At 41.7% G+C, this 21,468-nt stretch overlaps 2 protein-coding genes across 3 annotated transcripts; both read right to left on the bottom strand.

Moving 5' to 3' along the window:
- Window positions 1-132: 132 nt before the first annotated feature.
- On the bottom strand, window positions 133-5,571 carry LOC114566620 (interferon regulatory factor 2-binding protein 1). The gene is made up of 2 exons (XM_028595215.1): window positions 3,443-5,571; window positions 133-1,026 (listed from the first exon to the last, which is right to left on the bottom strand). Exon 1 carries the CDS (start codon window positions 5,247-5,249, stop codon window positions 3,468-3,470), a length of 1,782 nt encoding a protein of 593 aa, XP_028451016.1. The 5' UTR covers window positions 5,250-5,571; the 3' UTR covers window positions 133-1,026; window positions 3,443-3,467.
- Window positions 5,572-8,052: 2,481 nt separating this feature from the next.
- hnrnpl (heterogeneous nuclear ribonucleoprotein L) lies at window positions 8,053-21,246 on the bottom strand. Of its 2 annotated transcripts, XM_028595871.1 has the most exons (14): window positions 21,074-21,246; window positions 20,413-20,531; window positions 19,699-19,936; window positions 19,412-19,497; window positions 19,179-19,275; window positions 19,000-19,072; window positions 12,654-12,689; window positions 12,316-12,384; window positions 11,964-12,214; window positions 10,567-10,688; window positions 10,259-10,460; window positions 10,121-10,178; window positions 8,824-8,919; window positions 8,053-8,675 (listed from the first exon to the last, which is right to left on the bottom strand). In XM_028595871.1, exons 1-14 carry the CDS (start codon window positions 21,155-21,157, stop codon window positions 8,617-8,619), a joined length of 1,590 nt encoding a protein of 529 aa, XP_028451672.1. In that variant the 5' UTR covers window positions 21,158-21,246; the 3' UTR covers window positions 8,053-8,616. The 2 variants fall into 2 exon arrangements, with proteins under 2 accessions (XP_028451672.1, XP_028451673.1); XM_028595872.1 differs by lacking the exon at window positions 12,654-12,689.
- Window positions 21,247-21,468: the final 222 nt, after the last annotated feature.

The following is a 21,468-nucleotide window of genomic DNA, read 5'->3' as shown; positions in this document are numbered from 1 at the left end:
ATTGATGCATTTTCAAGGGCTGGTGTGGGGTTTTCATGTTTGTCAAAAATATTTATCAAATAAAGTTTTATAAAAATGGCCAAGTCTCAACAATGTGCTGCACATCTGAGGTTCAAAATAATAATCCAGCTATGACAAATAACTATTTTGTAATTTATTGTAGAATTGACCTGTAAAGATCACATAAGTATGTGGGTTAGCCATTGAAGATTGCTAATTATCTTACCATACATAGAATTCAAAAAGTAAATAGACAAAACGAGTTTACCTCTGTGATAGATGAACAAAATTAGTGACTGATGCAAAAGGTTATCAGTGGATACAGCATACACGGCTACAATACAATAAAATGACATTGAGCATGAAGCCATCTTTGGTCTTCGTATCACTATAAACAAATACATATAAATTTGTATTGTATCAAAAATAGAAATTACATAGCCATATTGAAAGTAAATTCACATTTTTGACATACAATATAAGGAGAATACCTAAAAGACATATTGTGGGATTATATATTTTTTTTTGTCAGTACTTGGCTTTAAGGACCCAATGGTTTTGCCACATTTTGAACATTCATTTAGTTTTTTTTGAATTGCATGAGCCGGTCATCCGTCTGTATAGACCAGAATGCAACATGGAGAACAAAAAAAAAAATTTAAAAACACCAATGAAAGACAAAAAGATTGTCATTCCTAAAACAAGCGTGTGCTTTCTATCCTGACGAGGACTCTGCTGCGCTGGACAAAGGAGAGAGACGTTTGGTCGGACTCGACATTCGGTCGGTGACGCGGCCGCCCGGCCTTCACAGGTGAGCCGAGCCCCCCCGGCAGACGGACATGTCCCTCCTCTCAAAAGGGAGTCTTGTTGTGTCTTCAGTTGAGTGTGTGTGTGTGTGTGTGTGTGTGTGTAACTGTTCTCCTGGGGTTCAGAGTTAGTCTCTTCTCAGAGGCACACATGAACGGCAGCCGACGTGGACCTCTGCTCGAGATAATAAGGGGAAGTGCTTTCAAAGTGTTTGACCCACTGTAGAAAAAGAAAAGAAAAACAGGTGTCAGGAGTGGGGTGGGAAACAGAGCAGTGATTTTTTTTTTTTTTAGGTTACATTTTTGTTGTGTCCAGGTCTAGTTGCCTGGAGAGCATTACCTCATCAAAATATGAGAACAACCGCACAAGCTCGGTCACATTTGATTGTAGACGGGATCTTCTTATTTGGGATTATCTTGAAAAAGTCTCAAAAACGTAGAATACAGTTCTCTCGTCTCAAAATTTGTTCTTGGTTGCCATGGTAACAGGTAGCCCATGTTCCTGTATGTGGCTGTCGGGAACCATTATGCATCTATAAATGACTGAGGAGCCTGGTGCTACGGTGGATTGTGCGCTCAGGAGTTTTTTTTGTCAGACCGGTAGCGTAACACCGTCACTGCTGCTAGCTGCACTACCTAGGGAGCTCATCGACTCTAAAAGGGTTCATTTCAACTAACTAAATTTAATGGTTAATCCATCCGTCAGTTGTCTGGCACTCATCTGGGTCCAAGTAACATTCATGGATTACTAGAAAGTATTGTTACGTACAGCTGTGAAGTACAAAAGTGTGATATAAATGTCAATCAATTCCTAAAAAAGAAGTCTTCAATTTTAAAATACGGGAAACCCTAGGTCTGATATTAGGGAAGGGTGTGTGCTACATCCTGTCCAGTCCCAGTGGTTAGAACAATCAGAGCTGAGAATGTGAGGCTGTTACGCAAGCAGGACAGTGGGAGTGAGCTGCAAGATGGTGAACATGACAACAATGTTTACTTCCTCCTGTGTCTTTCTTCCCCCCTTCCGACACAGCTTGTGAATTGTTGTGCCTCAATCTGATCTCTAAATCAGCATCAGACTACTGAGGGGTCTGGGACACCATGCCAGACCTCACCTTTGTGTCGTTTGCTCAAGGCGAGCCACTACAGGTGAATGGAGTAGCTAATAGAGCGCGCCATAGAACGCTTCCAGCCGATTACTGACATTAAGACAGTTGCTGTTTGTATTCCAAGTTTTCTGAAAGGTTACAATTAAAATATGCAAACGAGGCATTACCAAATAAATGTGTGCTAATTTGCAAGTGTGTTCAATTTTGTTGACATATTAGAGCCAAAGGTTTTTGCAGAGGGAATTTTGAATCTCTTTTTATCACTCCATAAATCAGAAAATGGCCATAACATTTTTTATTTTCTACAAGTTTTTAGGAATAAAATGTTCTACAGATTGATGTTATGAATAATATATGAACAACGCCCTCTGTAAAAACTTTCAGAACATAGATAGGAATGGAACTAGAAAGTTTGGTGTACTGAAGTGGAGATTTAGCTCTCAGGAGTACAAGAAAAAAAAGCTAATTTTGAGAAAAACTGCCTTAAAAAGATATTTTACAAAATTCCATAAATTTTTATTGTTTTTGCCAGCAGTGTGTGGCCTTAATGAAAGGGCTGATCACGTGCAAAACCCATGGATTCCATATATTTTATAGAAAATAAAGTGTAATGTTTTTATAGATTTACACACGGAGAAAATGACAATATTCTGTTAACGTGTGGGGCTTCAAAGTCCGTGTTCCACTGGGGTCCGTGTTCTAACATGCACTGTAAACACAACATGAGGCAGGGGGGGGTTGGGTTAAGGATTTCTCAAGCTGATGAGCTAAAGTTAGCAGAGATCATGTTTCTTTATGGCACACAAAGCATATTAAATATTAAAATATACAATGCTAATTGTCTTCTGTAATTTGGCTCTCCGGCCATTATAACAGTGGGCCTCCCTTATACAACAATGTGCTGCCACCAAAAGACACATTTAGCCTCCAGGAGCCTGGATAGATTACAGTGTATGTTGTATAATGCTTAGCATTGTGAGAGGACGTTGGAATGGTTATTATTTAGCTGTATTATTGTCAAGCTGTCTTTCAGAGTCTCATTGCACTCTGATTACATAAAGAATGGACAGATAGATTCGTCTGATAGTAGATACACTTAGACCCCTCTACTGCCAGTGATTTTCAAGACTTCCTTCACCTTTGTATATCCTGTTGTATAGTTTGGAGGATAGTATCACTTAACATTAGTAATGCTGACATAAAAAGCTAAGCAGAGTCGCAGCTCAATAAAGAAAACTGTATTTAAAAAAAAAAAAAAAAAAAAAGGAAACATTATCACTGTTGGTAACACAGATAGTGTTTCTCATTTGCAACTCTACATTTGAGACATTTCTTAATGACTTTAGATCATGGTTGATAAAGTCAATCTGATTTTATGGTCATCTTTAGAATGCCTTGCTAAAGCGGATTACTTATAGGCCTTACCGCCTGCCCCCCCCCTCTGGACAGCTGCATCACTCGTGTTCACTGAAAAGAAAGATGCTTGACCGTGAAGTACAAGAAAAGAAGCGGGTTTTCTCATCCTCTTACCATTCACCACAACAGGAGGGAGACGTCAAGGGTCGCTCTCCTTCTTTACTGTCACGTCTCCGTCTCCGGCCAGGATGGTGGAGATCTCGCCCTGCATGAAGGCCCAAGGCACGGAGGATCCAGCCAGGGGACAGCGCTCTCCGCTGGGGCAGTACACCTCCCCGCCTTGGCCTTGGCTGCGGATGAATCCTCGGGTACAGGGGAAGCAGAACTTGTGGTGCGGGACAGAGGGACACTGGACAAAGTGAGTGTCCTCCAGGCGCTCTCGGCAGAGGGTGCAGCAGAGCAGGGTGCCCTGAGCGCTGCTCGTAGACTCCCCGGCACTGGCGTTGCTGCTCTGCCCCACCGCGCTGAGACCCTGCCCCAAGCCTGCCTGGGAGACTGAGGTGGAGGCAGTGGAGGGGCTGCTGCTGGTGGGGCGCCCAGCTGAGGAGGAGTGGGCTGTGGACATGCTGGGGCTGTCCCTGGCCATCTGGCTGGAGCTCAGGCTGTCCGCAACTCCCATGAGCGCTGAGATGGGCGAGGGCTGGCTGTGTAAACGGGGTGGGCCGTCCTGAGCCGTGGCCATGCCAGGGAGAGGTTCCATGCCTGAGTAAGCACCTCTGGGCCAGGGCTCTCTCGCCGGGTGATCAGGCCTCCCTTCGCTCTCTCCGTTCTCAGAGCCCGGAGAAGCCTTGCGGCGCCGAGTTGTGCTCTTTGCCGGCATGGGGCGTCCGGCTGCTGCCATGGGCAAACCTGCATCAGACTGTGGCAGAACCTCTGGAATCGGGGGCTCTTTAAACATACGCACGCCATCATTCAGCAGCTCAGACAGCCCGCGCCAGTCTCCGGTGCCTTGCCGCTTCTCGTATTCCACGTAGCGCAACCCAGAGTTCACCGCTTTGCCCGCATCTTTGGCCGAGTCACGGAACATCTGCCTGACCAGGTCTGGAACTCCCGAGTAGATCATTCCAGTGCCGACGGGATACTCCACAAACACCTTCAGCTCAAAGTCTGGAGTAGTGCTGGCGTCAAAGGCCAGAACACGACCCATCAGATTATGGTCTTTCCTGAAACGCACATTAAAGGGGACGCAGCTGCTGAGGCCCACAAGCACATCCCGGACCGCTTTGGGACGGTTTGGCCAGCCTTCAACCCTGCTGCGCGTCACCTCATTCAGTTCTGCCATCACTTCATTGTTCCTCCACATGGCAGAATCTATACCCACCAGAGCAGAGGTGCTTGCCCCCACGCCCAGGGACACAACCTGTCGTCTGCCAGCTTCACCCATTATGGGGCCAGCTGAGACTGCAATTTGTGTGGCCCCGGCCCTGGAGCCTGATAAGGGGGCTAAAAGCCCATGAGGGGCTGCTACTAACCCCTGAGCTATCAAGGCGTGGGATATAGTGCCGTGGAGACTAGGAACTGCCCCAACTATAGCCCTGCGAGTGTTTGGGCTCTGTCTGCTGCCCTCTGACAATGACACATCTTCAGCCCTGTGCAGGCCATTGGGGAGGCGAGAAGACACCCCATACTCACCCCTCCCCCTATCCAGACGCTCTCCATGCTGCCGCCCCGCTTCGAGGGGCCCAGCCGAGCTGGGTTTACCCTGCTGTGGACCGGGGGACCTGCCGTCTAAAACTCCGTGGGTGCTCTTCAGCTGCCGGGCAGTTTCAATGAGGAGCTCTATCCTGTCCGCCCCGTCGTAGTTGACACATCCCCGGCACACTGCCTCGCTGAACTCCCACAGCATGGCCCAGGGCATCTTGGGCAGATCGCAGAGGTAGCACCATTGCCGTCTAGAGGAAGACTGCGAGGCGGAGGACATGTTGTTTACAGGCCCTCGACCAAACTTTCTTCGGAAGGGCCTACACGTTACGGTTTACGATTTTTGGCAATTCTTCAATTCTCAAGACACCACTCGCCACATGCCGCGCATCTTACGACGGAAATTAAACGGAAAATAAGCTCACAGCGCGACGGTCGAGGATAGCATTTAAAAGTTAGCGACGTCTTCTTTCTCGATTTGTTCGCGTCGGTCTGTGTGGAAGGAAGTAAAATGTTATAAGACACCGGAAACACCTACGCGACTCAGGCGCAGGGCACTATGGGAGTTGTAGTTTTTTGTTTTATTGTCTTACGGCACCTTCTTTTTCCTTTTCTCTAGTATTGTGAATGTTATAGTTAACGTTACTGTTCGAACAATTAGGGAATAAAGGTTAACAAAACAGGTAAATACGGCAGGTCAGTAATTAAACGAGAGATTTAAAGGATGTTGAACACTTACAGTTTTTTTCAGTCGCTTTGGCACAATGAATCGTCGATTTGTGTGATATGAACATTAGGTCAGTTGTTCACATGGCTGTAGTCATTGCGTTGGCACACAAGGCATTGAGAAAGCGTCGCAGATCAAAATAGTTTGCATTCATTTGCTTTTGAATCCTATTTTTCTTAAGTGCAATTAAACACATGTTCACTGTGTAGCCTAAATCCCTATACATGCAAAATGGAGCAACCAGCAATCACAGCAACCAGTCACATATATTAGATTTGTTGTAAAAGTTTTCAGAAGAAAAGACTTGATGAGAGGCTAGATGGGGAACAATAGACTTCCTCACAATTAAGAGCAACCAAATACAAACAGGTGACAGGTGAGGATATCACAGCAGGGGGCCTGCGTCATGCCAAGACAGAGGAGAGATTGGATGACCCTTCAGGTCGATATATTATATATTTGCCGAATATTTTCTTCTTTTTTTGTATATCTTTAACAACAGATCCTGATCATTTTGCTGTCTTTTATCTTCTTTTTTTCTGTACAAAGCTTCCTTGGTGTATTTGTGGTTGGCTGGTGTGTAAATACAATGAGAAAATATAGTGTGGGCCATGGCTGACATCAATACTATTCAGCTGCCTAAATATACAATATTATTAACTGGACAATATGACAGAATGGCTAACTATCACCCTTTTAGAGTACTGTCATTAGACAAGATGTCTTTGCATTTTGACTGTCCGGGTCTAAGCCATGATTGTTTTTGATGGAAATTATTTATTCATTGATGGATTTATTTACATTTGAAACATGAGTTAATTATTTTGATTGAGTTATCACCTTTTAAAAGGTCACATAGTGAGTTGCAGAATGTACCACGTGGTGTGAGGATTGTACGTTTGACAGTTGTAAGTTTGTTTCAGTAAATGTGTCAAAGCGATTGAGAAAAACTAATTTATACATACTGGCAGTTATGAATTTGTGTACTTGACTTAAACGGTTGGTTGAGGGAGCATGGAAATAAGTGTTCTAATGCAACTAGCTACCTGCATATTTTACGGAAGGTTGTGATTTTTAACACGTTGTCAGCTTACCTTCATTACTTTTAACATAATAAAGATGGTCCTGAGGCTTGTTAAAACGATAATGTAGACTGTTTTACCATATTATGAGGAGGAAACGCCAGAAAATGAGAACAGATGAAAATGGAATTTGGGGGATTCTGGGACTATGAACTCTTCGCTGAAACCACAAAAATTGTATCAAGGTGAAAGAATGATCCTTTAAAGGTCTTTAACAAATTGGTTTATGTATGTGTGCAACATACAACTTATTCTTGAGAATATTTTTTTTTTTTTACTGTATATGGAGAAGTGTAATGTTACAAGTACACCACAAATGCATGCAGCAAACAGAATCCCAAAAAATAGCTTAACAGCACAAAATATACTGTGGTCCATAGGTAAAAAATAAAAACGTATTTACAGTTATGTATTTTGGATGTGCTGCTAATAACATGCTTAACACTAAATTATTTAAAAACATTTAGGTTAATATCTAAGCAAAAAGGCCAATTATGGGCAATGTGTCTTTAAACCGCTTTAATTAATCTAGCACTTGTGAATACAAACTGTAATAATGGAAATAATGTAGTGCAAGTCTGAGTACATGTAATCACTACAGATTAGTGTGTATAGATGGCGCTTCTGCCAAAGATAGCCAATTCAGGTATGTGGAAACTCAAACAATGAACTTTTAGTTAACTGATTAATTCCAGCCAGTTATATTCACAGTATTGTTTACTAAAAAAGTGTGAACTTGACATTCCCTGAACAGATAACCATCTCCTTCATGTCTGCCATCCTCTTTAGTCCAGGTATCAACATATGGAAGGCACCGTAACCACTTCAGTACACAGAGATGTCAGAGGGTAGCCTAGAAATCTAGATGCAACCTATCGGCAGCAAATGTAATTTGCAGCCAGGGGGTCTTCTAGCAACTCTCCGTTGGCTTGCGAGCTGGAAAAGCCAAACTCCAGCCGGGCCAATCACATCGGGCTTAACATAATGACAGCAGAGTTACGGCGGTTCCGTGTGAATTCCCTGCTACTTGAAAACAAAGAAGATGGCTGCTGCTGCTGGCGAACAGCGGTCTTTGGCCGTGACTCTGGAAGACTTGGAGTTCAGCTTTTCTTTGAGAAAATAACAAAGAACGGCACTGAAGTCATTCTTAAAAATGGAAGATGTGTTCAGAGTTTTGCCGACCGGATATCTTCTTTGTTGCTCTGGTTGGTTGTAGCGCTATCCTATTGCGTGCAGAGAGAATTTGAAAGACAACCGTTTATCCCGCCCCTCGGATTGAGCCCTGCCAATGGTGAGTTCCCAGACCCAACATCTGGATGTGGGTCTGGCTTGTCAGGCTAGTCAGAGGGACTTTTTCCTCCAGAAAACTACAGCTGCTTCTCTTTGTAAGACCTTGCCAATCAGTGTATTTTTACTTCCCCATAAATGGACATGGATGTTTCCCTGTCAAGAGTGAAGAAATTATGAAAGATGCCATACAAACAATCTTTGAAGATGTGAACACTAGCTTTATATGCATTCACATTATGGTTACTGTTCACTTGATTTAAAACCAAAAACAGGTCCGCATTTAATAGTTATTTCAGGGTAGTGGGGTGGGGTGGGGTGGGGTGGGGGATTATTCAAATCAAATAGTGTTGTAAACATAGAAAATAAACAGCTGATTGAAAAACAAAAGTAAATCATACAAAATCACAGTTTAAGTAACATGTTCTAAAGCACATCAGTTCTGGTTTTTGTCAATACTGATTAAATGTTTTAGTAGGACGTAACAACAGAACTGCAGTATACTCTATGCAAAGACACAAAACATTACAAATGGTTTGAGGGGAGAGGATTTAGTTGGCATTGTGTGTGGTGGAGAAACACAGCTTCAGTGTGTAAGGGTAAGGCCCACCTGTATGAGACAAAAACAACAACATACATTTTAAAGACAACGGTAAAGGCAATATAAAGGCTTTCAAATGCACAGTATATTGTAAAACTACATGGCCAGCATTTGAAAAACCATGTTGGTATGTTAATGTAACGAGATGAAAACTTACTAGGGTTTTTCATCTGGAAATGGTTAATCAGTGCTAGGGCTTCCATGGCATCATTGATGGACTCCCACTCCAGAAGGCCAGATGAACTTCGCTCACCTTTTGTGCCACACAAGATGACACGATTACATTACCATAATAGAGAATACTTAACTGTGTGTTAATGCGTTAAACTAAAAGATCTGTATAGGTTTTAAGATCACTAATATACCAGAAGAAGCCACCTAAGGCCAGCTTCACACTGGCTGCGTGGCGTGAGCGTGTCAGCTGCGTGGCGTGTCTCCCATGGTAACAGGTTAGAGCTTACACACTGCCTGCGTGACACGCACGTCTCAGGCGCGACTCAAGCCGAAAACAGGTGCCTGCTAGAAATAGAACAGACGCCTATTTTTCACGCAACACACAAGCGTGTTGGAAGCGTTTCCAGGCGAAATAGAATAGGAAAAGATGTTTATATGTCATTTTGACACAAATACATATTAATAAATTACATTTTGATGTTTGAAAGTCTCTAGTTGACATAAATGCAGATATAAATGTAATTTAAAATAATAATAAATAATTATACAGAACTTTATACAAATATTGCACCTGTCAATACAGAATAAAAAATTATGTAGTCTATTGTGCCATCAATTCTGCCGACGTTGTCTTTGCTGTAATCAGATCAGTATATATTTATGTTTAACATGGTATTTCATTTTATCAATGGGAAACATCCATGTGTCCAGACAAGGCTAGCAGCAGCAGCGCCGCGTCAGACACCTTTCTGGTGTGTAAAGACAGGAAACGCCACGCAGCCGCCACGCAGCCGCCACGCTACAGAAACGCCACGCTCACGCCACGTGTGTGGCCGGCCTTACAGCTGCAGCACAGACAACATAGCAATATTCAAAACCAGCTGGAGAGGATGTAATGCAATTTGAACTTGAGTGAATTTAACTAAATAAGGAATCACAACCCTTTTTCTAATGCTGATTTGGTCCTCGCTTAGTAACACAGTAAATAATATGTATGCTGCCAAAACATATAAAACATTTGTCTCGGTCTCCCAAATTCAAGTTTTATACACATGAGCAATTCATTTTTAAATGATCTAGTTAGCAAATAAAACTGCATTTAGAAGAAGAGCTGGGGTTTAGTGTGTAGCAAGGTTTTGCTTTAAGGGCTTTTTGTGTCATTACTTCATTTTTTAAATATAGAAGCCAGAATCTTGATTAATATTATGCACTGGAAATCAAAGCCCACTTCAACAAAACCAAGTTATACTATTGGTCAGGCTGTGATCCATATTACTCACTCTTTCCGGTGAAAAGTTTCACACTGGTGGGACTCTTAATTTCCAGTTCTTCGCAGACCTGGACGGAAAGACCGGTTTTAGTGGATATTTTAGGTTGTGGGAAATGTACACCTTACAGCCCCTTATAGCTTTTCGTACCTGGTTGAAGATCTCTACAGAGATGTCGGGCTGTGCGTTAAAGAAGTGTAGGACGTTGCTGGGATGCTGGATTCGGTTCTTTGCCGCCTGCTCTGGGGAGGTGAAGCGGTTATTGCGAGATCCGTGGAAATCTTTGAAGCTGCTGGTGTTGTCCTCTAACTGGTAGCACTGTCCTGGCACAATAGCCTGCTGCTTGGACACACTGCCAAGGAAAGAGAGCCACAGGTCGTACATCTGTATGTCTAGCTCTACACCTTTTGCAGTAGTCTATTGTAATGTTTTGTAATAGTTTGGACAGCTGCTCTTACCAAACGTTGAGTTTCTGGCCAAAAAGGAAGTTGTTGTTGAGGTGAGTGATGGCCCTGTCCACAGAGTAACAGTCTCCCATCTCCACCATTGCTGCTCCAGGCTTACTCTTCATGAACTTAATCTGAAAAGGAAGAAAAATATCCAGCTGACTCGCACGAAAAAAAACCTAGTGCTGCAAATAGGATCATTTTCATTACCAATTCATCTATCAACTAGTTTCTTAATTGATTAATCATTTAGTCTAGGAAATGTGAAAAAAAGTGTCATTCACAATGTCTCAGAGGTCTTCAAATTGTCAGTCTACCATCTTGAGATGTTCAACTTACTACCACATTGGCCCGAATATAAGACAACACCCTTTTTTTCAAGACTCTTCGCAATTTTTGGAAAGACTTTTTGAAGACCAAATCTTGTTTTTATAAAGAAAATAATTGTATTTAGAAGTAATGATAATAAAAACACATTCATGTTGAATAAACCAAGGTAGGCTGTTGTTTTTAACATCTTTTAAATAAAATGTCTTCAATATCTTTTAGATGAAATAGTCACATTTAAATAAAATATAACCACATTTGTAAATGAACAACTTATAGTATTTACCCTTTAAAAATGTAAATAAAATTTAGTATTGGTAGGCCTATATCTAATACCAATTAGGCTATTAATCTCACAGTGAAAGAACAACTATGTTCAAGGTCTTTTTAGTGAAAATGTAGTTTTGTAAATGTAGGTTTCTGCCAGCCTTTGCACAGCTTCAGCAGCGTCCCCAGACAGACGCATGGACAGATATAGGTGTATTTGTCCGGGTTGGGTTCAGACATAAAAAAAACAGAATGCCTGGCACGTTCGGGTTTATCTCGGTTACTACTCTCCCGTTCAGACAGAAATATGCAGTCGGAGCCGCAGTTCACTCTCGCTATTGTCACTCCCATGTTCTGGTACCAGCGACTCCTCCCATGGAACGTCATCCTTGCTGCCAGTAGGCTCGCTGTTGGACGCCCTCTGCTGTTGTGAATGTATATTGACATTTAAAAGTCTAGAACCTAAATATGACACAACCCCACTTTTTCAGGCGCATTTCCAGGAAAAAGTCTTATATTTGGGCCAGTAGGGAAGTTATTTACTAATATTTTACAGTTTTCCTTGGAAAATGACAAACGATTAGTTGCCAATTACTTCTCTATCAATCAAACAATCATCTAATTGTTGTAGCTCTACAGGGAACATTTGATGCTGGTGAACTAACTTAACATCAATGAGTGGTGTAATTTGTTAGGATTTCAACTTCAGTAGTCACTATCAAACAAATTCACAAAATTTGACTGATGCCGCCATCAACTTTTGGTGTCTAATGGTTAATGCTCCAAGGGCGTTTGGTTAGCATCCTTTCACTCACCCTCTCTACATTTCCATAGAGGCAGAAGATGTTGAAGACCTTGTCGGCGTTGACCTTAGAGGGCTCAAGGCCATAAACCATAAGAACCGGGGAGTCGGCGTGAGGACCATACTCAGGGGGGGGTGGTCCATAACTTGGGCCATAGCGCTGGCTACCACGCCCACGCCCACCCATACCTGGCCCGATGCGGTGGGGAGGAGGGGGACCATAGCTGTCCTCATTGTAGCCATGATAACCTCCCTGAGGGCCACCTTAAGTGGAGAAAAAAATAAATAATCAACATTTGAGGTACAGACACAGAGTGCGTTCCATTCTTCTAAATTTCAGACCAATTTCTTTATCGGATATTTACCATAATCAGGTGGGTGGTCTCCCAGAAGAGCAGGCTGCCTCTGGCGTTTGTTGGGATTGGCATTGGGATCTAAAATGGGAAAAGAAAAGTTGCCTATCAAAAAGCTTTTTTACCAAATGTATCAAACAGGTATTATACCTACAATGTACTAAGGGACAAGGTTGTGAATGGCATGCAACAGAGGGGTCTGACATCTTAAGTGTTACATTTTAATACGTGACATAATGGAGATTTCTTTTAAGGAGTGATTTTTGAAAAAAGAGCTTATGATTTTCTTTTTTTTTTAAAAGACCCCCTATATCAGCCATCCTAGTTCAAACACACGCACACACACACACCTTGTGAATTGTTCCAATTGCCTTCACCATCAGCATCTGTGCAGGTACACATATACACACGTCAAATCCAAATAAACATAAAGTATAAATTTGCCAACACTGTATAAACATCCTGTTTTATCCTACGCAATTATATGGAATAGAAACATTCATGTGGAAGATATCAGAGAGTAAAACATGCATCAGTGCTATGGGCAGCACCTGCAGTCTAAGCATGTTTTATTGAAACCATGAGAATTATACAGTTATAACAAACCGGGACAGGACAGATGTAGAACATCAGAAATTAATTGACATCAAGCATTTTGACTAGACTACGTTGTGGAAGGAAAATAAATTACACCCGTCTTGTAGACTAGGCTTAAAATCAACAACAAAAAAGTACTCAAAATACAGATCGTATTAATGTGCTGTGTGTGTGTGTGTATCAATGACATTGAGAATTAGCTTTGGCTAAAATGTTGTAGTATGTAACATGAGTTTATGTAACATACTTGTCCCTATTCAAATAAACTTAAATAAATAAATAAGTCCAGCCCCATTAAGTAATGTAGTTTCAAGGAGAGATCCACACTATCATTCTGTAACAGTCCAGCAGGTTAAGGCTACAGTGGCCAGTCATCAAACATATTTCCCACCTATTTTGGTCAGTCTGACATCAACTCCATTTCACATCTGTAACTAAAATATGGATACTGCAGGACAGGTACACTGTAATATGAACACTGGGAGAATGTGTATTTAACGGCATAGATGCATGAATATTACTGAAACAGATGGTCAGTTACTTACACTTAATCAGTGGCTGCTTATGAGGTTTCCTAAATTGAAGACTGCTAATTGAATTTGCCACTAAAGCTACACGCCAATAGGCAATACTGGAGGAGAGTAGGGTTAGGGGAGTAGTCACCAAATATGGGGATTTTAATTACAAGCACCACTTCCATGACCCATTTTGCACAGGATTTTGCATGATACATACAATCTGAATATAACAAGTTCTGATTTGTTCAACACCAAGTGAACAGAAATAATAATTTAAAAAAAACTAATACATCTTAGTTTCATTACACTCTTACTTGACCAGACACAACCTCTTGTAATGTGTCACCACTGGGTATGACAGCAACCTCAGAATAGTGCTAAAACCAAATAAAAACAACTAGGACTAATACCCCAATCCACATCTGTAAAATAAAATAAATAAAAAATACTACCTTTATATCTAATCATTTAGCTACTAATGCTACAAGACAGTAACATCCAAATCCAACACTCCCTTAATAAAAGTTACGAATTGTCAACTACTGACTGACCCTGCTCATTCCCTTGGTTAATAAGGTGCTTGGTAACCCAACATAAGGTAGTATGAGACAGCTGTAAATGTAGCAAATTCTCAGAATAAGAATACAAAATTGAAATAATAGAAAGTTAGCAAGAATTCAGAGCCAGTTTGTCCATGACATACTGAAATCTGTTGTTTGCTGGTGTTACTTCGGGCCATTAACATCATGTTGCAGTATTAACATGATGGCTTAACAAAAATGAACAACAGTCATGTTATTTTAGTTTGACAATAACATTCAACTTTTAACCATCAAGTCAGATTATTAATTCATTTCTGTCAAGTACTTACAGCACCACACATGGACCATGGGACACAGTGGGCAGGTAGGGGGCAGTCTTCAGCAAGGACGCTACCCGCCAACCTCTTGACTCCAGCCTCAACTCATTCTCCCTCTTCAGTCTTTTCTTCCTTCCTTCCTTCTTCCCTTCCTTGCATCCCCACCACCAGAGAGAAAAGTACATCCACACATCCATGCTTGGTTTTGACTTGCTGCCGGTTTGTTTTGAAAGTTGCTATTAGAGGCTCATTTCCAGCTTACCGTGCTCTGACCACAAAGCAGGACATTTGCACCGTTTGAGAATGGGCTGTCTGTCCACAGACACACTGAGCCAAACCTGCATCACACGGGAGGCGTTAAAGGCATCACTATGGGCCAGTGCAAAAAAAGGGAAAATGAAACAACGCAGAAACAACACAAGAACAGCAAAGAGAGAAGGAGGGAAAAGGGGAAGAAGATACAGTGGGAAAAAGCAGAACACCAGTGTCCATAAATGGAGATAGCGTTAGGAAAGGAGTTTTAATCTGTTTGCCTCTATGCTTGTATGCTTGATAGGTGTTTGATGCTTGTGTCTTCATAGGCCCCCCCGTGGATATTTCTTCTCATGTAAAAATGGACGCTCACATGATGCTTGCTTATTTGGTTTAATAGCTGTCAGCCACTTGCAAAGTGAAAAGGCATCTAGTGCTTGACAATTAGTCATCTGGAATATCTGCGTGATGATGTGCTGTCATGGTGGTTCAGCTGTGTGTTACCGTGGAAATTCAGCTCGTTGTGTTGTCATGTTGTGTTCAGCACAGGAAGGTAGAGTCGAGCGGTATTAGCGTCTGAGAAAAAAGAATGGCCTCTTTTTTTGTTTACTGCCCCAGTGTGTGGTATCATCTGTTCCCTGGTCGGGCTGAGTATGTCTGAAAACTCCTCTGTTGCTCCCTGTGGTTGTGTTATGGCAGGCACGTCCCAAGGCTAGGAGGCGTGGCCACAACGACCACGCACCTGACTCCCACCCTCATCATCAATGTGTTGTGTCAAAAGTGGTGACTCCTCAGGGCTCTGCAGATGAGATGTGCTGTACTGGTAAAGAGGTGGTGGTAGATGCTTATCAATCTATCAACATCAGTCTGTGGTGGATATGCAAAGTGTCTGTTTGCGTGGCTTTGGGAGTATTTCTGTCCCTCAAACTGAAATGGTGGCTACTGTCCACCACCAAAAATAAAATGGACTCCCATGTCAGGTGGTGGAGATAGGGGTGATGATGGACTTGGAATAAGGAAGTACTGAGTTGAGGTTGTGTTCCGTTATTTGTTGCCCCACTGTGTCCGATGTATGCCACTGAGCAGATATACATTAGTTGTGGCTGTAGGTGCTGGTATACTGTAGCTGTAGAAGCCGCTGTGTCTGCTTAGAAGTTGAGGTAAGCCTGTATGAGTTTGCACAGTGAGGACACAAGGAGTACCTCTGGTTCATAAGGCAGCACAAACTATAGAATATATCAAGAACGTTTTCAAACACCTGTATAAAACTTGAAATGTACATGTTGTGGTCCTGGTTGTATACAAGAAAAACTACATCATTTTACAGTGATGGCAAAAAAAAAAAAAAAAAGTCCTTAATACAAATACACTTAAGTATTAGTCTGTAATCAGGTTTGAAATCACAGCAAAATCCTATCGCTGACCACACTGAATCTATAAGGCAAATATGAATTGCAGTATCATCTTCTCCATCCCATACCCTCTGATTAACTAACAGCAATGCAACTTGCATTTATCCTGTAACTCAGGGATCTTCAACAAGGGGTCTGGGGCCCCTAGGGGGTCCTCAGAGTCAATGCAGGGGGGCGTGCAAATTATTGTTCATTTTTTTTCAAAAATTAAAAAGTCTTAACATGAATCTAACATATTATTAGCAAATATAAATCCCCACTGATAATAGGCATACTGGCCTATATGTAAGGTATTCACTAAGGCCATCCACAGACACAGTGAATCATTCACTGTGTCACATGTATGTTTTAACATTAAAACATGTTTTATAAAAGCATGCCAACAATTAGGCTATTTTAATAGCTTAGTATTCTATGAAAAAAAAAAAGTTATGTACAAAAGGCTTTAGGCTGCTCTATACATTATTGTAGGCCCAGTTTAATATGCAACTCAATTTATACAAAATATGTAGTAGGGGGTTCCTGATCCATCTCTCTTTAAGTTTAGGGTCCCTTGGCTTAAAAAACATGGAAGACCCATGCTGTAACTTGTATCTAGGGCTGGGACGATTCGTCGACGTAATCGATTACATAAATGCATCGACACAAATAATTTGCGTCGACGTGTGTCATGCGTAGAAATCTAAAAAAGAACATAGCTGCCTCAAGCAACAGCGCAAGTATGGATTCCTCGCGAGTTCAACAACACGTTGAGAAAAAGGCTCGCACACGGTTTTCTTAAGTGTGGGAGTATTTCACTCTTAATGCCAACAACGTGGTAGTCTGTAGACTTTGTAAAATGCATCACTGAGGCAGGATAACTGCAGGAAAACACCATAAGTTCTGCTCACCTTTTTGCTCTGTTCCCTTTCCCTCCCAAGTAGAGTTTAGATTCTCTGCCCGAGCCCGAACTTGACCCACGGGCCGGGCCGGGACGATATTTCCTGCCACTATCCCGGGGCTGGGCCCTTGATCAAGCATTTGTGTATTTTAATCATTACTTTATTTGCCTAATTGAGTGGGGAGAAAGCTATGCCTCTCCAGCTTCTCCTGTAGCTCTGGGTATATATCCTCCACTGACTGGAGTGTGAGGTAAACGGTGCTAAATCGTGTCTCCCCCATCTGTAGCACTGTCTTCGATAATTGCTCAACCAGGCCAGATTGTTTCAGATATCTCACGAGTCCTTTATAACATCAGTTGTAAATGGCACACGTATTGGGCTCACAATTCCAGTTAATGTGTCGGGCCGGGCTCGGACACGGGTAGGGTCAGGCTTGATTTTTTTTGCCCAATCTAAGCTTTACTCCCAAGCATGAGCAATTATCAACATAGTGACACGGAATGTATTCCCAGTAGTAGCCCAACGGTACGTTAGTCCGTTGATTTGGTTTACCATCATCATGAGTGACCCAATCGATTACAGACTGTTACGTTACACACTCTGCTACTTGCCTTATGTTGGATTTATTTCATACATCTGATTTCATATGTTGCTATGAATTGCACTTTTTTTACTGCAAGATTAAAAGGGAGAAGAGCTTGGATGTTAAAGAAGAGCTTATTCATTATTTTACCTACTACTGTTAAAAAAAGTGACTTTATTTTGTGGTTGGATTGATAGCCTACATCTGGCTTCAGGTTGCACTACAAATTCATTTTACTTGAACAGTGCTTAAACAATACTTACTTAAACGATTTTAATAAATAGAGACTTTACCCTTACTGAAATTGTTTTGTGTAAATTGTTAATAATTGAGCAATGGGGAAATAATTGCTAATTGAAAAATTAATCGTTAGATTAGTCGACTAATTGAAAAAATAATCGTTACATTAATTGTTTGGGACAGCCCTAGTTGTATCCTGTATTTTACCCTGCACTGTGATCATTCAAGTGGCTAAGAAGAATCTCTGTCATCACAACATGCCAAATGGCTGGTTAGGTTTCTTTCATGGAGGATTTTTAAACATATCGTTGTGACATTATATCAATATATCACCAATTACAAATGATGCAATATCTACCTTTAAAAACCTATGTCCACATGATCTGGTCTTTCATCAGTGAGTCTTAAAACAATACAAATTTGTTGACACTAACTAGATGGCACTATCATGTGTGTTTCTTATACACATTTTACATTAAAAAAGGTCCCATGAAATATAGAATGTTCTTGTGTCCTGGATCTGTTCTACCATCAATGGTTACATGCGCAACATACCAAAAAATGTAACCCATAATTATTGAAAAAAGACAACAAAAAAACACCCTTTTGCCAAGTGTCGTTTTTTTAAATAACTCATGTACTTGGGAAGTATGCTAAATCATACGTCACAACACTGCAGCAACACAGCTGGGTTTTAGTCCTCAACAACATGGTGTCGCTGACAGTGATCAGTCCGTTTATACTCTACCTACCCTCAAATCCAGGCCCTCCCATTATTAAATCCTACCCACATCCCAAAATACTTTTTCAGGAGTCGTTTCATGGGACCTTTAACCAGAGGTGTGCCAAGTGGTCTCACAATTCAACTCAGCTGGCGGTGTCTAAAATAACCTGATAAAATCTCCACTATGTTTGAAGGAATGCTTACAGGTGTGATATTCTCTGTGGTGTAGAGTAGGCAGGGATGTGAGGTTGTGTAGCTGTGACATGCTCTAGGGGGATTGTGAACCTATGTGAAGAATGGTGCGCCTACATAGGCTACCGTGACGGGTGCGTTAGGCATTTCACATGCAAAAGCCTGTAATTGAAGTCGGCTGCCCTTGAGGTTGCTCCTCATGCCCTTACTTTGAGCCTGCTGTGTGGCGAGAAAAATGCATGGAGTTCGTGAAGGCATCACAGGGATACTGCCTCTGAACACTGAGTTGAGTAGCATGTTGAATGGTGGAGGAAACCATTTATCTGTGAGCAAAGGCAATACCCCCGGAGGCAGAGAACCCTAACCATCCCATACATTGGAATGAGAGAAAAAGAGGAAGAAAAAAGGTGGAAGTAAGGGTGGGGTACTGCATGTTACCTTGGCCACTGAGGTTGGGGTTTGTATAGTCCCACGTGTCCTGGTCGTTCTTGAAGACATTAAGGCGTGCTGGCTGTGAATAGGATTGCATTACAAAAATCAAAACTAGTTTTCTCTCACTAACATGTTTAGCTCAATCAACAGGCACAGCGGTTGATTAGATATGGCTATACACTTACCTTGGCATACTCAATCTTTAGAGTGCAGCAGCCAGAATAGATGTCTGCCCCATTCAGAGAGGCTTTTGCCCTTTGAGCACTTTGGACCGAATCAAATGTGGCAGCAATGAGTTAAGGTGAGGTCTGATTCTATCAACATTTCTGAGGGCCCAAGTATATTTAAACATCAACACATTGTACAATTATAGTGTGTCCAAATGTAAAAGAACATTGCCAATTATTGAAAAGGATATTCCACCATGGCCTGAACACCATTTTTTCTGAAGATGACGATCCTCTGTACAGGACCACAGTTGTTACAAACGGTGTAGAGCACATCCTGCAGAGACACACAGATACGTTCATATAGTACTCTTATAGTAAGCACACTTTAAACAGGGTTTAATGTACAGTGGAGCTAATGAATGATTCTGTTTGAATTTGTAATCATATAGTAATGTATCCAGTTCACCACACTACTACATAAATCATAATGTGACACTGTCCCTGCACACAGGGTTAGTTTTAATAATCAAGTTACCGTGGTGATAGGATAGATGGGGTTTATGATCGTGAGCAGCAGCACATTGTTGACACTCCGGGTGTCGTCCGAGTCTCCGGGCCGGGAGATCTTTTGGCTAGTGGAGTAATTGATGAAAGCTGGGTGGCCTGCAATGTAAACCTGGTTCTCTGCTGCATATGTAACAGCATTGCAGGAGCCAATCATGTCCTCATACTCGACCAGGGCCTGGCGCTTCTTGGGCATCATAACCACAAAACTGTAAATAAATATTTTAGCAGAAAATTATAGCATCCATAGTCTGCATTACTGAACCATGTTTCATTAATAAAAGCATGAGTCACATAACTGTTTAAAAATAAAAACTTGCAATTACGCTGATGGGATTCCCAGTAATATGAAAGAGTTAGCCACAATTAACATTCACATCTGCAGCTTTTAGCTCATTGTTTAGTTAAAACTGCCATAGCAGCTGGATAAGTTGACAGTGGGTGAGGACTATTTTCTGAGGTTATTATGAACGTTCACACATCAGGTTCCATGAAATAGGTGTTGTGCCGAATTTTGCATGCTGCCGAGAATTCAATCCACTAGCGAAAAATAATGATTTTGTATACAATGTACTGTTCCAAATGAGAATCACACCACCAAAGAATACAGTGAGCAAGTACATTTTTAACGCAGAATCATAAATCACGCTTCAGACAAACAAGGTCTTTGGTGCTCCGTTATTACCTGACGGCCCCAAACTCCTGCAGGGCCTCCACCAGGTCAGCCTCCATGATGCCGTCCACCAAGCCCCTGATGTGCACCACCGGGGAGGGTAGCGGTTTATGAGGGTCATCGTAGCCCTCCTGAAAACGGAACACACACCATTATATTTTTAGGCTCATTACATACCTCCACCGCTGGTGGAAAGGGAATGGAGCAGCTGACCGGTTAAGGTTGAGTAGCCAAAGTCAGTGAGTCTGATAAAAATAACGGTTATTGCGTTGGTGATTAACATTAACGTTAGCGTTACTAACGTTAACTAAAGGAACGTTGCCATGGACGTTTACCGTTGGCCTGAAAAAGACCAATTCATGTTTGTTTATATTTGCACAACTTATAGCTAGGATAGTTAGCTAACACGTTTTTCTCAGTACAGAAAATCTTATTTATGTGCTGTTTAATAGCTAACGTTAATAATTAGACAAACTCCGTGACCGCTTTAACGTTGTTCTTGCTAAACCTGACCGAGCTAGCGTTAACGTTAACGCTACTTAATTTTAGCTAGATAGCTAGCTGCTATATAAGCACTACTTTGTCAAGCTAATTTAATCACTTAGAAAAACCAAACCTAGCACACGTTAGCATAATAAAACACTAACTATCAATGCCATATGGAAAGCCTCACCGTTGTCATTCCTCCCTCCTCGGTTTTCTGTCTTTTCGTTGCTCTGCCGCCTTCTCCGAAGTATCGGCCCGCAGCAGCAGCCATGTTGTCCTGTCCCCTGTGCCGGGCTATTGCTGCATTCACGATGTGTGGGAAAACGGACTACTGTACAGCTGAAAGCAACGACTGGATTTTCCATTGTCAATTGAGTCTGTTTCAACTGGAGTTCTTAAAGTCACATTTTAATCTAAAGGTGGAACAAATTAAAATTAAAAATGTAAAATTCATATATGCATATTACTTTTTAATTTTAAACATGCATGTGGCACAGTCAATCCTTAAGCTTAACTGTAGTGCATATTACCAGTAAGCCTATCATCACTGTTGTTGGTTTTTCACAAATAGGCTGATTTATC

This window comes from Perca flavescens, chromosome 13, assembly GCF_004354835.1.
Source record: "Perca flavescens isolate YP-PL-M2 chromosome 13, PFLA_1.0, whole genome shotgun sequence".
Lineage (NCBI taxonomy): Eukaryota > Metazoa > Chordata > Actinopteri > Perciformes > Percidae > Perca > Perca flavescens.
The sequence above is the reverse complement of the archived record's forward strand: the minus strand, read 5'-3'. Positions and strand labels throughout refer to the sequence as shown.

Excerpts from the sequence above, each read along its gene's own strand:
- LOC114566620 (XM_028595215.1), bottom strand. The coding sequence starts at position 5,249 with ATGTCCTCCGCCTCGCAGTCTTCCTCTAGACGGCAATGGTGCTACCTC.
- hnrnpl (XM_028595871.1), bottom strand. The coding sequence starts at position 21,157 with ATGGCTGCTGCTGCGGGCCGATACTTCGGAGAAGGCGGCAGAGCAACG. Across the intron at positions 10,461-10,566 it reads GGCCAGAAACTCAACGTTTG|TGTGTCCAAGCAGCAGGCTA; the intron begins GTAAGAGCAGCT and ends TTTCCTTGGCAG. Across the intron at positions 8,920-10,120 it reads GAAACTTTTCACCGGAAAGA|GTGAGCGAAGTTCATCTGGC; the intron begins GTGAGTAATATG and ends GTGGCACAAAAG.